The sequence below is a fragment of the Thermobia domestica genome, chromosome 13, assembly GCF_964235325.1.
Source record: "Thermobia domestica chromosome 13, izTheDome1.hap1.1, whole genome shotgun sequence".
Classification (NCBI taxonomy): Eukaryota; Metazoa; Arthropoda; class Insecta; order Zygentoma; family Lepismatidae; genus Thermobia; species Thermobia domestica.
The window spans coordinates 130,210,493-130,227,853 of NC_137466.1; the positions used below are offsets into that span (position 1 = coordinate 130,210,493).

General features: G+C 35.3%; 1 protein-coding gene across 2 annotated transcripts in view; it reads left to right on the top strand.

The window, feature by feature from the left end:
* Pgd (phosphogluconate dehydrogenase) overlaps positions 1–14,327 on the top strand; it is a 67,024-nt gene extending 52,697 nt beyond the window's left edge. For both annotated transcript variants that reach the window (XM_081736473.1, XM_081736472.1), the window contains exons 6-9: positions 262–497; positions 3,262–3,395; positions 11,407–11,629; positions 13,635–14,327. In XM_081736473.1, the coding sequence (XP_081592599.1) occupies positions 262–497; positions 3,262–3,395; positions 11,407–11,629; positions 13,635–13,754 (713 nt within the window). In that variant the 3' untranslated portion in view covers positions 13,755–14,327. The remainder of the gene's footprint in view (positions 1–261; positions 498–3,261; positions 3,396–11,406; positions 11,630–13,634) is intronic.
* The last annotated feature ends 3,034 nt before the right edge of the window (positions 14,328–17,361 follow it).

Sequence of the window (17,361 nt, forward strand, 5' to 3'; positions counted from 1 at the left end):
TTCTGGTGGACTATCAGCGATTTGTTGTGTCCCTGTCAGTCGAGTTGCTGTACTTCGCCGTGCTCGAGGAGGTTCTAAACGTTATTAGGTAGGTGTCCCATGACTTTTGGCATTTAAGTGTAAAGAGAGAAATAAATGATTTAAGAGATTTACTATTCTATATCTTGATATAAAACAATTTTTTCTTGATGATTATTTCAGGAGAAATTTACTGTAAAATAGAGCAGTGAATATTATATTTGCTGACATTTATACTTATAGGAACACATTTGGTAGAACAAATTCGAGATTCTGCTGGCCAGAAAGGCACCGGAAAATGGACAGCCATTGCAGCTCTTGAGTATGGAATGCCCGTGACGTTGATTGGTGAGTCTGTGTTTGCAAGGTGCCTGTCCTCTTTGAAAGAAGAACGAGTGGAAGCCAGTACTGTATTGAAGGGACCACAACAAACGAGATACGATGGCAACAAGGAAGAATTTGTAGAACACATTAGAAAGGTATTTTTATTTTGACATTCATATATGGATATCCTAATTTTGATTTTACATGACAATATACGCAATTGAGTTATCGAGAGATATAGACAAATTTAATACTATAATCAAAATGAGCTGATTTGAGACACATTTCTATGACAACGATTACTTTTCAGATTGTCTGGATATTTCAGAGAAAAGTCGATTGTCCTCAGTTTCTGTTTCCATTATTGTAAATAAGTTTTCGTATTGGTATCTTATAGTTTAAAATTATTCCATTACTTCTACTAATGTCGCAGCAGTTAGCATGTAAAATCGACTTTTATAAGCGACTGCGTAGGATGATATAAGCCTGTTTATCCCTACTTAAGAGTGAAAATCGAATATTTTGTCCGATATATCCAAACCATTTAAGGAGATTTGATCATCATAGGAATATGTCTCAGGTCAGGTAATTTTGATTATAGTATTAAATCAGGCTCTTACGTTCTATAAGCAATTATCGACAGATTTTGTAATTAGTTTCCAGTGTGAAATTGAAATAAGCGAGCTTAACCAGCAATTTGCGCAATACTCAAGTTAACGCCCCTCATTTTGCACAATGAGCTAGTTAATGTTAACGCCCACCAGATTCCTGGTAGTCATTGCTCAAGTATATATTGTCAATATTTGATAATTGGACGTGAGTGCATATATAATTGTTCGTGAAAGAACTAAGAGGCCTGGAATTGATGCACTGTTACTTGCACATTTCATGAACTTCCCCACCTTCTGACCTGTTGACGATACATTTCAATGGAAACACAAATTTGGCCGCTCGCTCCTTCGAATGAGTCATTTTTCAAGAAATATTATCGACTTAAAGCCAAATATTAACACAAAACGACACATAACGGTTCAAAATTTGTTCTGTACTTACCAACGCCACCAATGTATGTAATGAACAGTGTTTCACTTACCAAGTTCATAATTCAGTCGCAAAGTGGCGCAGATTGTCCTGGATACTGCATTTTGTGTCAGAATGTTGAACTACCTAGTAAGTGCTACGACAAAGATTACAGTTCATATATTCCAATGTTAAATATGCAGAACAGTCTTTGATCCACGATTCCTCAATGATTGATTCTTAAAATTTCAGTATAAAATGCTTTTCTTGTTGACTCCTAACTCATTCAAAATTTGGTGGACTTACGGATGGTCTGAGGTCATCATTCTGTAGTTAACACTAAACACAAGAAGCTATGTAGAGACGATGGAGGTATATCGGAGGATATGTTTTAAAAAAAAAAAAATTGTAGTAGTTGAAAATTACTATAAGTAATCAACTGATAGCGAGAATCAACGCCTTTTATTTTCGGAAGAAAAGCACTGTTTACGTGTAAGTTGTTCTATTTATCTTGAAATTTGCCCGCATGACATCCAGTTGACTTACACTTTGCACAGCATCATTTGACATGGCCGTGACACAAAGTTGAATTAACATTACAAAACTTTTCAGAGACATGCGTACTTCAATTAAAATATTGGAATGTACAAACTATTAGCACGTTCTTATATAATGCAACATAATTAAACTGAAAAAGTTGCATTACCAAACCATTCTGTACTATTATTGTTCTCGGAAGGCCAGTGACCAGTCAGGTAGGATAACTGTTGCCAAATGTGTAGCAATTATCCAAAAATATAGGTGATAGTTTTTGGCTTTTCATTAATTCTGTGTAGTTGCGAAGGCTCCAATTTTGTCAAATGATAGTGCGGACAACAATAAAAAAAATTAAAATGTAAGGTTTTTTTGTAGCTGTTGGGTTCTGGAAACGCTGCTGTGGATCAAGTTGCAAATGTGCATATCTGGTCTCGGCAGAAGAAATAATAAATAAAGCATGTACTTTCTGTAATGGTATTAATGTGTTTCGCGAATTGAATTTGCAAAATAAGCTTATTATATTCATATGTTATTTTTATAATACGAAAGTGTTTTCCACTGTTCTGACCCCTTTCTGCCTCACAGTCTCTCGTAAAATTAATTTTCCTGAAACCGAGACCTAGTTAAAGTAGTTTTTTCTCATCAAGTAAACAGAAGGTTCACCCCATTTTATAGAAAGAGCTAAGGGAAAAAAAAAAAATAAATGAAAAGAAAATGTAGCAAAAGGAAGGGACAAAAGGACAACAAGAGCGACAAATGTGTGCAAAAGATTTATGGTACAGAAACCACATACCTTATTTGACTGTGCAATATATTCGTCATAAACATGACAGCACTTATCACAGCGTGATACCGTCATTGTACTCTGTTGCCGCAAATGTATTGAAAGTTCTGAGTTCGCCAGCAAGGAGAAGGTGATTTCTGAACCTTTCTCTTAACTTCCAGAACAAGTAGAAATCTAAAACCTTATTATCACACTCCACAAACTCACAATTTCAAAATTTTCAATATTGTTGCACATGTTCAGGTCCCATAATTCGATAGCGTTGATGTTCACATCTGCGTCGTCTTGCTGCTTAGCTCAAACTGAGGAGTTGAATGCTTCTCCTTTTCGCAAAGCATCTTCCTCCTGCTGATGAACTCAAAAGACACTATTATACATGGTTGGATACATTAGCAGCAACATCGTATTACGTTATGATATAAGAGGACAACGGGTAGCCTAGAAACTCCAGTGAATACATTGTTGAAGATTTCATTATAGATACAGATCCATTGTTTTACTATATTATTACTGTATATACGTAGATAACAACTGGAGAAGTTATTACAAAATCTAGAATGATGATCTATTTCCTGCAGGCTTTGTATGCGTCAAAGATTATCTCTTACGCCCAAGGTTTTATGTTACTGCGAGAAGCTGCTAAGGTATTTGGATGGAATCTTAACTATGGAGGAATTGCTTTGATGTGGCGAGGAGGTTGCATTATTCGAAGGTAAGTTCATCTTCGTTTTGTGAATTTTGCGTTTTCATTGTCACTACACTATTGTATTTCAAGAAAAATCGTTCCGAGTTTACGTTCGAGGCAGGTTATAATAGTGCTTGAATAGGTTATAATAGTACGTATAATAGTGCGTAAGTGCTGCTATTCAAGCACTATTACTTACTACTATTACTGCTATTAAAGCACTTACACCATTTGTGTTTATTATTTACACAAATGACACAAATGATACAATGATACTTTGTGTACCATTTCAAGTGTACACTAAACTTCTGCAAGGTTCATGTGTTTTCTGTTCTCAAACGATCCCTTCACAATGTTTTTAAAGAAACATAGAACTTTCATTAGCGTTTGAGGCTGGATTCTCTATACTTTTTTTTTGGTTCTTGTTTTGTTATTAGCTCTTTGGACACTAGATTTTTAAAGAACAATGTTTCGCGATTCTGTTCGTATATTAGGTAAAATTCGGTGTTGTTCTGATCAGGGTGGATTGATTTAAATCAGTCTGATTTAAATCACGATTTAAATCAAGATTTAAATCACTTGATTTTTTTAATAAAAATCGTTGATTTAAATCAAATTCCGAAATAATTTAAGGTGAAAATAAGTAAAGTCCCGTTTCTGTTCTGTTATTTCGATTATGGAAGATCAAAATCATAATACAATGAGACTCAAATGTACAGTATGTACAACATAGTATGAAAACAAGTGTCATGCAGAAGCAGAGGATGATTAGGGAAAATCCTGTTTTGAACGGGTAACAGGGCAATCCTGTTTTCTTCTCTTCGTAACATAGGGTTTATATTGTAAATCGTTAACTATTCCAACGGGGAAATCACCATCGACATTTAAGACGAAGATTCTTTTGTGTGCGCGTCTATAAATTTGTTCCCAGATAATAGGGCGTATTTAGAAGTGTCCTATTCCCTCTCCAATTTTTTTTTTTTAAAGATTTTGTAACTTTAGGCAAAATTTATGTATTTCATGCCGCAAGCTAGTTACAATTTCCTTAAAAATATGCCCCTGCCAAATATCAGTAACTTTTGTGGAGAAAAATGTCACTTTGATAAGCGTTGCTGTACTTTTTCCTTAATGCTTAACCTTCTAAATTATATCACCTATTTTTAGGTGATAGGATAAAATCTTCATTATTTAATTAAAAAAGTACCAATAAAGCTTTTTACTTCGATTTTTCAGGATTGAAGGCATTGTAGAGCACGTTACATATGCTTTCACGCCTCTCTGCGTCGAGACATAGAATATGAGGACGTCATATTTTTTTTAAAATTTTTTTGTTGTGCCCATTTTTATTATTTGTTGGCGGGCCTACATTTTGCACTCAGAAGACTGAAATCTGCATACTCGTTCAGTGCACCCTTAGTATTTTTCAGATTATTTCAAGTCTCTGCATGAAAACAGGGGGGTCCAGAGGGGCAAAAATTAAAAAAAAATGGATATTTTTAACAAAAATAGCTTTCTTTGCGATTTTCCTGCCTAAGATGCAGACATATGAGTGGTACCATCTGAAAGGCTGTTTTATTCTGAAGAGAATGATGTACGAACCATGATCGTAGGATAAATAGGGATGTCTCAGGAAACTTACCTGAGATCCTGTTTTATACGGGAATCTGGGGTATTTGGGGATATTTTTCGCGGGCTCCCTTTTGCATCTAGAAGTTTGAAATTTTGAACACTCATTCACTGCACCCCTTAGTATTTTTCAGATTTGTTTCAGAATTTTGCCTTTAAACAGAGGCGGTACAGAGGGGTAAAAATTAAAAAAGGGAATATTTCTTAACAGATTTTTTTTTTTTTTTTGGTGATTTTCCAGCCCCAGATAGACTACACGATGGAGACATTTGAATGGCACCGTTTGAAACTCTGTTTTATTCTGAAGAGAATAATGCACAAATCATGATTCTAGGATAAATAGGGATGTCTGAGGAAATCTTTATATTACGTCCGGGTCATCTGGGGTATTGTGGGGATGTTCTTAGCTCATTGTTAAATATTTTTCCCACCTTTACTATTCAACATAGAAGCTTGAAATTTAGTACACTCTTGGTATTTGCCAGTTGATTTTGAGATCTGTGTGTTAACACAAGGAGTCCAAAGGGGATCAAAATTTAAAAAAAAATCAGAAAAAATCCCGACTTGTCTCAAAATTTTCCGCTTCAGGGACATGATAGGGAAAATGTGAATGTTTCCGTTTTAAAGGCTGTTCTATTCTGAAGAGAATGAGGTATGAACCATGATCCTAGGACAAATAGGGATGATGCTTGACTGAAAGTCTATAATTTACCAAAAAGAAAAAAAAAGCCATAATTTAAAATTAAGAAACATTGTTTGGGATTGATATAGGTTAACGATTGGGGATTAATTCAAAATTCAACCCCAATACTTTCACTTAAATGGCATAATTGGCATTTAATACTAATTCGTAATGCTTTTTCTTCAGTTCGCGACTTGTATTATACGAGGAGAAAGATTTGATTTAAATCAAAAAAATCGATTTAAATCAAAAAAATCATCAAAAATGATTTTTTTAAAAAAAATCATGATTTTTTCCACCCTGGTTCTGATATATTGCCCATATTTGTACGATTTCTCGATTTACATACAGGAAAAAGCTACCCCTTCAGTGTTTCTGGATATATTTATAAGATTTATTTTCTTTCCGCTACTTTTCGATTATCGTTGAAATAAAAGGTTCGGGTCCTTACTTATAAATTTCCATTAAATTTATTTTCAGTTTGCCTTTTCCGTTGAATTCAGTTTTCAATTTGTCTTGATAGTGAGTAAAGAATGGAATTATCTGTATAAGCCGTAAAAACCAAACAAGTATAAGGCGACTTCTTGTCACTGTGTATCATATTAACGTTCCTTTCCATTATTGTTAACTTAAAATAAATATATATAATATAATTATAATATATATAATTATATGTCTCCATATGTATAATATATGAAGACCTGAAGTAAATTAAATCTAAGTGTCATTTGAACAGTTTTGAGATAATGATGTTTTTCCTCGAGAACAAACTCGTGACAACATAAATACTTCATAATTACAAACATCATTAAGCCTAAATACACATTGTGTGCACAGTGGAAAGATATCTTGATTAAATCACAGTCCATGTGACAGTGTTTTAGTTTTGAAATCGTGAAATGGAAACCAATCAGTGACAAAAAGGTGGTATAAGAAATGAAGGTTTATTTCCCAACTACACTTAAACATCATGAGAATATTATTTTGTAAAAACAACAGTACACGTAATAGGCTATAAAGTTTGTAATAGTTTCCAACCTATACCATGTTTGATAGGAAGGCTACTAAAGTAAACACATGTATAAGACATGAAACAAACACATGCAGTATGGACTGTTTGTCATTTTCAGATAACCACACAAAAAAGACATACATCTTTGGTCTGGTTTTGTTATGATGTCAGTTCTTCATAAAAGTCTTTGTGACTTTGCTGTGGCAGAAACGGGATCATACGTTTCAAATCAGACTTTTGTTTTAGACAGTTGAGATTCACACTCCAGTCGTGGAAGAACAATGGTTTTGATGTCCTCAATAGTAACACCTGGTTTAAAAACGTATACTGTGGTTCAGTTTTCACTTTCACGAATGTTTGTTTCACCTTGATTTCCGCAGGGGACGCAGAAACTACTTTGATCCAAAGAAGTTTTGAGATGTTCAGTTTTTTGGCATTTAAAAATTTTTTACTACACTCTTTAAAGTTGAAAAAGTCAGTCTCTTCCATCAGGTTGACAACAAAGGGGTTTGTGTCTTTGACGGTTTCAATCATTGTCTTGAGACCGTCAGGTACAGAACACCTTGCCACACGTTTCCGCTTTTCTATGACCACAAAATCAAGGTCGCAGACAAGAAATGTGTGTCCTTGTACAAGAAATTTGTGATTGGCTTCCTGGTATACTCCAATTGCTGTAATGTATATCCACAAGAACAGCAACATCTGGTTTTTATTATGCCCAGCGCAATTATCGCTCCAAGCAATTAGCGTGTGTGTTGGCGTAACATTTTTTAATACTTTGAACAAACATGAAGCTACTTCATTACCACCTCGGCAAGATTGGCCTTCGTGCCCCAAAATCATCATAGATAACCCACTATGAAAATGGGCACCTAAATTGTAGGCAGACAACTGGCGCAGATAGTACATATGGCTATGGGTAAATGTGGGCAAAGAAAACTTGTTGCAGATCAAAAGAGAAGACAGTAGTATTACTGTCAATGTTTTGAGCAGTTTTATAATCTTTCAACTCTAACCTAGCTTTTTCTGCTTTCAAATGGTGCACATTTAGTTGGCGTTGCTTCTGCTGTTTCTCATCTCCTATAGAGGATGCAATTTTGGACGCTAACATATCGCACGTTGCGCAAGTATCAGTTATAGGCCTATGGAAGGAGAGTTTCGGAAAATGCTTTTTGAAAGTGTCATAGTAGAATCGTGCTGTGATGTGGGTATCTGGATGCTTGACCTTAAATGCCTTGAATAGCATACTAAAGTTAAGGTCTTGTGATAGGTACTATTTTTCAGACTTAATTCGCCCATAGTGGCCTACTTCCCGTGGAATCGAGTTGACATGATCACACACGAGTTTCTCATCTTCGACGGTGTATTTTCGGTGCCCAGTCTTGATACCCCTTTTGTATGTACATAGGATTACTAGTCTTCTTTAGCTCTGCCAATAATTGCACTCTTTTTTGCACAACAGAGAAAATCTCTTGAAAAGTTGCCAGATTTGAACGATTTTCCTTTCCCCATTCGAAACCATATAAACAACAGTTGCCTGTCGCCAACTTTCATTGGGATTGTTGTATTGCCCATGGCGTTTCTTATGTACTGGCTTAACAGTAATTAGGCCTAAGAGGTAGTTTTGTTGCTTGGAATAATCTACTTTGTAAAAATCTTCAAACAGTTCTAGCTTTTGAGCATGTGAGATACTTCTGCATTGGTATTTACACTTACATGTCACAGTTTGCAGTGGAGGTGTCTTGGCTGGAACCATAACTGTTGTTTTTAATCGTATATTGCTGGCCACTGTTCCTTCGTTTCTCCCTATCTTTTGCAGCTCATTCTTCTCCCTTCTTTCGACGTTTGTTGACACTTTCACTCATTTTTTCAAGTGATATTCCAACAATATTACACACTGTTCCCGCACGCAACGAAATCAGGTCAATACAACCTCAAAACAAAAGAAAGAAGCGGAAACAAAAGAACGCTGTTTCCGCGCACACGGCACTTAGATCATAATTCCCAATTTGCAGCCGTGCACATACACATCACGCATTCTATTGGCAATGATCTGGACTACTATGCACAGGTTTGGCGCTTAGATCCGAATATACTTAAACTGGCTTGGCCCATAGATTCGGTTATATAACTCAAAAATTCACAAAATGGCACTTAGATCGAAATTTACTTCAGGTCTTCATATATCGTGTGCAGGGATACAGAAGATGTACGGAAACGATTTACCTCAAAGCTAGGTTCGCCTATCGCCGTCCACAACTTCCAATACTTTATCGTGAATAGTTTTTTTACTATATATTTACAATTTCGTTTGAAGTAAACGACTACTAAAATTTTGGAATTAATTAATGATAACGTAAATTTTTCTTCAAAATTTCTCAATTCTTATGTCCAAAGGTATTATGACATCATTTTCTTATATATAAAGCAGTGGAATATGAAGATCTTTGAATATGTATGTATGGGTCTAAGTTAATGAAATTTTTAGTAAATATTCAAATAATGTAGTAGTTTGTTGTTGCTTCATTTTCAAATCACATCTGTAAAAGCAATGAAATGCAGTCATAGTTCAATTTACTCTATTTTTAGATGTTGGTTATTCTCTATACCCTACAAATATCCTACTTCTCTAATTTCCTTGTTCTCCGTCTTGCTGGGTTTGTCAGTTCGCAAATCAGTGCTTGGATTCCTTGGGAACATACATGTGACTCTGTGTAAAGATGTATTCTTCGCAACCACACTTAATGGTACCCTAAATACTTTATCTAGGGTTTCTAAACTTTGATATCGCCCTGTCATTCACGTTTTTGTTTGAAGTCATTTACAGTCTAGCTTGTATACAACTACATTCACAGCTATGTAAAACACGAAAATCCCTTCCGATAGGACAATGTCGTATATATGCCTATCGGTTTCTTCAAAGTGAAAAGGCCCAATAAAATCTCACCAAATGTCGCACCCGAGCATAATACTGTTGTTTCTCTTGGTGTCGATCTGCTGTAATCCATGTAGGACTTCCATGGTGGTAGTAGCGGTAGTATCACTTCATTATGGAACAGGATGTCTTTAGTAAATTCATTGTTTTTTTAGATACCGCATAAAGCAGTAGCACATTTCGGTTTGTCGGTCGGGATTGTAGGTATTCAGGTTTTTTGCAAATGCTACACTTCATTCGTTCGAAGTGTCCTTTAGGATTGGTTGTATCTTGGTTCGCGGAACATTAGTTCCTGGTAAGATTATCATTGCATTTACTTCCGCTGCTTTGCGTACCTCATATGATATGGAAGGCTAATCATTGCATTTACTTTCACTACTTTGCGTACCTCATATGATGTGGAAGGCTCATCGTGGTCGCAGTGCATCAAGAACATTTCACTGGTTTGAACTTTTCACTTGTGTGGACAAAACCACACTAAGTTTCATGGTTAAGTTTCTATTCAAGATGCACCTGCTTAAACTCCAATCCTACTTGTCTCGTACTGTTCTCCTTCCATACAGTATTGCCATCCCCAACTTTTACTTCAGATATAGCATAATGATCACACGGACAATCATAAAGACAAATATGAACAATCTATGGTAAGAAATCTCCCACAGGAAGGACTCTTGGTAACCCAGTACATACTCGTACAGATGTATTGATGAATCAAGAGTGTAAACCAGTCGCAACAGTGTTGTGGTAGAACACTGTTGGCATTTAGTTAGTTCACTTTCACACCGTAAAGGAGAGAGATCAGTACGATGTCATGCGAAGTTTTTAAAGAGCGTTAGATTTCAATATGCACTTGAAAAGAAAGTGCTGCGTCTTCATTGTACACCATTCTTTAAAATATGTAGGAGAACATACATCGAGAAGTTAAATGTTGCGTTTCACTACATATCTTTTTACTATTTTCTTACAGCCGTGATATCCCGGACTAAGACTTAACAAGAGTGTAAATTTCTATACTTAAAAAAAAATCCGTGTACTTGATTTTGCAAAACATCTTTTTGTTTTCGTTAGTGATCTGTTTAAAGTGTGACAAAAAGGGAGAAGTATGTTCGTTTGTTCAAAGTTGAAAATTCCTTTTCAACCAAAACTGAAATTAGATACACGCTTATACTGACTTTTCGCGTGGTAGAGAAAGTATAAGGATTGTCCCTTACGTCTGGTGTGATAATGAAAGCCAAGAGGGGACTTTAAAAAAAGTGGGATCTGTGGCACGATTCTGTTTTGTAACTGAGGTCTTGTACTCCTAAAGGATTTGTCTTTCTAACGCAAAGAAAACTAATGCACAGGCCTGGATTATTAGTAATAAATATTGGAAATGAGTTCCATTTACACGAAGATGTACTTTTCGCAAACTAATTTTGACTGGTTGTTAACGGAACCATTTGAACATGCTGGAGATAGTTTGAGACGGCGTATTATTTGTTTGCGTACAAATAGTATTTTGAACATTCCTTGTAATTTTCGTACACGTAGTAATAAAAAAAAAAAAGGAATCTTGTCGATATTTATACTTTACCGTTCATTTCATTCAAAGCCATTTTTGAACAAATATTCATATATAGTCTTTTCTTCTTAATTTTACAGATGAGTTCCGTGCATGTTTCTTTACAAACTTTTAAGGAACTCACTAGGAAAAGTTAAACGCAAGGTACTTGCAGTTAAGGTGTTACATTTTATGAAAAGGCAATAGTTGTAACTAATACGAGCTATATTATCATCATTGCAGCGTTTTCCTTGGAAATATCAAATTAGCGTTTGACAAGAATCCTAAACTCTCTAATTTGCTGTTGGATGATTTCTTCCGTGATGCAATTCACAATTGTCAAGATTCGTGGAGGACTGTTGTTGCAGCAGGAGCTAAACTTGGAATCCCGACGCCCGCATTTAGCACAGCTTTAGCATTTTATGACGGTTACAGATCGGAGCGTCTGCCTGCCAATTTGATCCAGGTAAGATATCTTTTAAAATTTAGGATAAAATATTGAGTATGATGATTGTGTGCAAGGGCTATAAGTGAAGAGGAGTAATGCATACTTATCTCCCTTTCTCGAAAATTTCATGTATACTTTAACATACTTTCATTCAGTGGCGATTCGTGAGGGAAGTTACATCGGTAAGAATTAGTGTCTGATCGCTAGAAACTAAGCAAAGAAAATTTACTTTATGTACTAATTCTTGCAAGTTATCTTCGCTTAATCTATAGCGATAAAATTTTAATTTTTACCGATATGACGTCCCTGAAGAGCCTTCACCATCTCATTTAATGTCATCTAAAGGTCATAAAGACAATAATCCTTGTAACCAATTCCAGATTTTTCCGAGGGAAGGACTTGTATACTGTTATGGAGAAGCTTAATTGAACACACTGCGTTAAAAAATAATGCAGCAGCGTAATGAAAGAAATTACTTTTTTAAATAAATGAATTGTACAACATTCTAAATAAATGGATTTCATCGACCGGAACAAAATGATGTGAATGCAAATCCTCATGTGTAGTTCCCGATAAAATTGAAAAACTGTAAACCTAAATATTGATACTACGATTTTCACGCCGCCTGTTACGATGAAACTGAATCCTGATCTAAACGCTGATCAAGGTTTTCGCCATGATACTAGCAAGATGACAGTATACAATACAGTATGGTTAGTGAAATATAGCAAAAAATTGTGATTAGTTTAGAGCTTAAAAAAAAAAAAAAAAAAAAAAAAAAAAAAAAAAAAAAAAATTAAAATTTTCCAATTTTTGTTTAACTGTCAATATTGTTCAAAAACAAGACTTGTAACAATCGATGGCTGACATGGAGCTTAACAAAATGGCATATTGGAGGGTAAATTCTCATGCGTAGTTTTCGAAAAATTATAAGTTTTGTCACTCGTCGCCAGTCTGATGCATTTGATATTTTTCTGCTGAACTAATATTTCTACACTAATGTTACCTAATATTGCTATACCATTGAGTAACAGATTGTAGGTATTGTTTGATTTCCTCGAACAGTGATGCACATATTCTTAGAAACAGATGCATTGTCATATATATATATATATATATACACAGGGTGTTAGTGAACTACACATACAAGCTTTAACAGGTGATTCCTTACATCATAAGAAAAATTTAATATGGACTTGTGCGGAAAAGTGTATAGTTTTTTAATATGTGAAAAACCAAAAATATGTGAAAAACCTAAATTTTCAACACGCGTTATTTCAAACATGACAAACCGTGGATCGGCTTTCCATATCAGCGTAATATAGTCATACATACGTCATCCAAAAATTCATATCTCAACAATGTACAATGGACGCCCAGGGGATTCCTTACGGGCAATGGAATCTTCAGATATGATCTTATTTAAAGGAGGGTCCAAAGTGTGCAGAAGATAACCCTTGAGAGCAGTGAACATGTAGTGCGCCGGCAAGAAGCCCGTGAAACAATACATTGCAGCATGTGTATGCATTACATGGCCACTGTTGTCAGGGCTTACCTTTTGCCTACTTCGGACCCTCCTTTAAATAAGAGCATATCTAAAAATCCGTTGGGAGCATGTGTGAGAACTATGCCCACAGGGAATCCCCTGTGCACCCATTGCACATTGCTGAGATAAGTATTTTTGGATGACGTGTATGTGACTTCCTTTATATCGATATGGAACGCCAATCCACCACAGTTCATGTTCGAAATAAGTGTCTTGAAATTTAGTTTTTTTTACATTTTTAGACATCCTAGCTGTAAAATTATACACATTTTCGCGCAGGTTCGTATGAACTTTTATCCTTTCTTATTTTCATGTGAGGAAGTACCTCTTAAAAGTCTGTCGGTGTGGTTCATTAACACCCTGTATTTTCACACTTCATTTATACGAATTCCTCTCTCCTTCTTATGTAATTAAAGTTTCAATACTCGTGCTTTCAGTATGCCCAGGAACTGTTTATTTATTGGCTTTTCTTTCTAGGCTCAACGAGATTACTTTGGAGCTCATACTTATGAACTTCTGAGCAACCCAGGGAAATTTATTCACACCAATTGGACCGGCCATGGAGGAAACGTTTCCGCAAGCACATACCAAGCCTAAAATAGTTTGTGTTAACGAAGATGATAGAACAAGATTTGATGTCAGAATGAAGTACTACTTCAACTAAGAGTTCAAAATCGACAAATACTGAAGAAAATATGTATTTTTGAAATACTATACATATACATTAACAGAAAATATTTTTGTAAAATTGCTATGCTTGGGGAAAAAACTAAGAGCTGCCAACAGTATTTAATTTATTTAAGCTTATTTTAAATAGTTCCTACATACGTAGAAATATTTTGACTGCAAGCAATATTGAACAATATAATTTTAGGCATTGTAAATTTCTAAAAGCATGGAAAAATCATTCTTTGCCAATGTGATATTCTGTTGTAAAAAACTGTATTCAAGCAATGAACTTCATGATATTATTGATAAAGCGCTTAAAGTTTTAGGATTAGATTACAATTTACTTGCAGTTTGTATATGATGTTATATTTGTACTTTCGTAAATCAAATGGGACTTTTTTTTTATTATTTTGCTTGTATGGGAACAAATTATTTTTTTACATATTGTAGGAATTATGTATATACTGTTATCGTATGGTATAAATTAAATGTTCAGATTTATTTAGCGTTTCTGTATTTATTTATTGTTTTTCAATTCGTTAAATCGAACACCCTTGAATTCTTAAAACTGCTTTCACTTCATATGAAAGATTCATTCACAGAACACTTGTATAGTGGCTAATTGTACACCATCGTAAGCATTAGGTCTCTTGCTGCAACTTTAGAAGCTTCAAGCACCACCTTCTTGACGTTTCTAATTCTTCTTCGTTATGACGTTGAAAACTCTTTTTTCCCCTTGTATCAGACAGGTCTAACTCACTCATCTATGGCCTATGAAACGCGGAGGTTCAGTGCCACGTTCACAAAAGCTCTCCACTGACTTCTGTCCTTAGCCAACTGGATCCACTTTCTACTTTGTATTCCTATTTCTGCGGGATCCATCTTAATATGGTCCACCCATCTGCGCCTAGGTCTTCCTAATGATCGTTTTCCGATTGGCCTTCTAGTCAAGACTTTGAATTCGTTTCTACTTTCTTCCATTCTAATTACATGACCCGCCCACCTAAGCCTCCTAGACTTGATGACCCTAACAATGTTGGGTAAACCGTATAAATTATGTAGTTCCTCGTTATGAAGTTTCCGCCATTCCCCATTCCCGTTCCTCTTGGGTCCGAATATTCGTCTCAGGATCTTGTTCTCAAATATTTTCAGTCTATGTTCTTCCCTCAGAGTAAGCGACCATGTTTCGCAACTATATAGAACAGGCATGATTATAGTTTTATATATTTTAACCTTCAAATTTCTCGACAGAATTCGCGACAACAAGAGATTTTGAACTGAATAATAACACGAATTCCCTCCTTTTAGTCGATATTAATTTCTTCGTGAATATGATTTTGGTCTGTTAATATTGATCCTAGATATTTGAAAGTATCCACTTTATCAAAAGAATTATTCGATATTTTAACGCACCCATAATTTGCCGTATTACGATCCCGACGCACTTCCATGTACTTAGTTTTCTCTGCATTTCTATTGTTCTATCATCCCCTATTAAATTTACATCATCAGCATACGCCATAACCTGGTGAACTCAGTTCAACTCTAGGCCCTGGTTGCTATATTTGATTTTCTTTCTAGCGTATTCCAGGATAAAGTTGAATAATAATGGTGACAACGCATATCCTTGTTTCAGACCATTCTCGACGTGAAAGCTCGTGGCCAAAAAATTTCCTACCCGGACTTTACTTTAAGATTGATTTAAACATAACATAATTAATCGAAATTGCTTTTTCGGTATTCCAAATTCTTTAAGAACATTGTACAATGTTTTTCTCCTAACAGAGTCGTAAGCCTTTGTAAAATCAATAAAAAAATTTATGTACCGGGGTATTGCATTCTCACTTCTTTTCGAGTATTTGGCGAATGGTAAATATTTGGTTGATAGTTGATCGATTTCGTCTAAATTCGCACTGGCGATTTCCAATAATTTCGTCTGCGTACGGGGTCAGACAGACAGGTCTGGACAACACATAGATACCGCGTTTTGCCCTGGTTCGCCCTTAATATTCTCACAGTTTCAAGATAAACAAAGTTTCGACCTTGCTATCTTAATATACTTGCAAAACTTTCAGCTTGATTTCCCAACACCCCGATTTCAGGATTCACTCTTTTTCTTCGACAGAGCCTGATATTCATCAAATGTGGTCACCCTTCCCCTTCTTCATTTTTTTTTAAATGATTATTTTCCTTTCCTAACTTTGTACAGTCAGAAACCATACTAAGTATAGGTTGGAGGTATAATGATAGCTCCAACCTATAAGAAATATGGTTTGTGACAGTACCAACACTTCCACATTGGTTTTTCGTGGCACCCAGCTAATTTTCATCAATCCCACTTTTCGAATTACTGTCATTTCCAGTCATTGGTGATGTCTTGTTTCTACTACGTTAAATACAATACACCAGTAGCGGCTGGATACCATAATCTGAGGTAGTGCTGCATATATATAATATTAAATTACCCGTTTGCAAGTATAAAATGTACACCAACCAGCGTATTTTTTTTTAGCACTCCAATCGTTACAAATGACAATTATCGTATACAACTTTACTGCATCATGCAACCAAAACACTATTGCTTTGATTATTGGTTGCCAGTGGCGCATTTAGGATTTTGTTTCGGGAGGAGCTATACATAGCATATGAATAAGCATTTAAGTTTTCCTCTTTTGGATGCCTACATGTTTTAATGAATTTCGGGGCAACTTGCCACTGTTGCGTGTAACAAACTTTAAAAATAAAATATCCATATCGTAAGATACATACTGTTTTCAGATAGATACCATAAAAATTTCGGATTCACGTAATGTCTACAGGCAGAAATTTTATTAATACTACTGCATTATAGATATCTTATTTTATCGTTTGCAAATGAAGTCCATCCGACGTGTCTTTTGCTGTGCAAAATGTTCTATTACTCTATCATTAAAGTTCGGTGAATATGCGATCACGCTCAATTGACACGGCAGCTAAAGCATTGTCTCTTTCCTGGCATATTGTGCTTCTCAAAAATATTTTAATTATTTTTAAGTTAGAGAAGTAATGTTCTGTTTTACCTATTGTCATTGGGGTAGTTAAAAGAATTCCCAAAAGTTTTATGGTTTCCTTAAAATTGTCACGCAAATTGTGTTTGTTCAGAAAATTTGCACAAACGCAAACATGGAATACTATTATTTATAAAGCGCAAAAAACAAGAGAACGGCGCCTCATGTACATCACGTCGTGTGTCTTCGGCTTTTTCGGAAGTATTCGTGAGTTCTGAGCTGCTGGAAGTGCATCTCGAGTAAATCCTATCAAACGAACAAGGAAAACGTAATATACCGCGGCTGGTGAAGATTTCGGTCTCTCAATGTTAAAGCATAGGGCAATCCGTGCACAGCTCTTGCAATAGTAGTAAGCTTCAGAAGGTGTTCCCAGTAATTGAACGGAAGCATATCCAGTAGTACAATTTCAGGTCACTGTTAAACCAAATATCATCATTACATGCTATTACCTTGAATAAATTAAACAATTCAACTAAACTGAAAATACA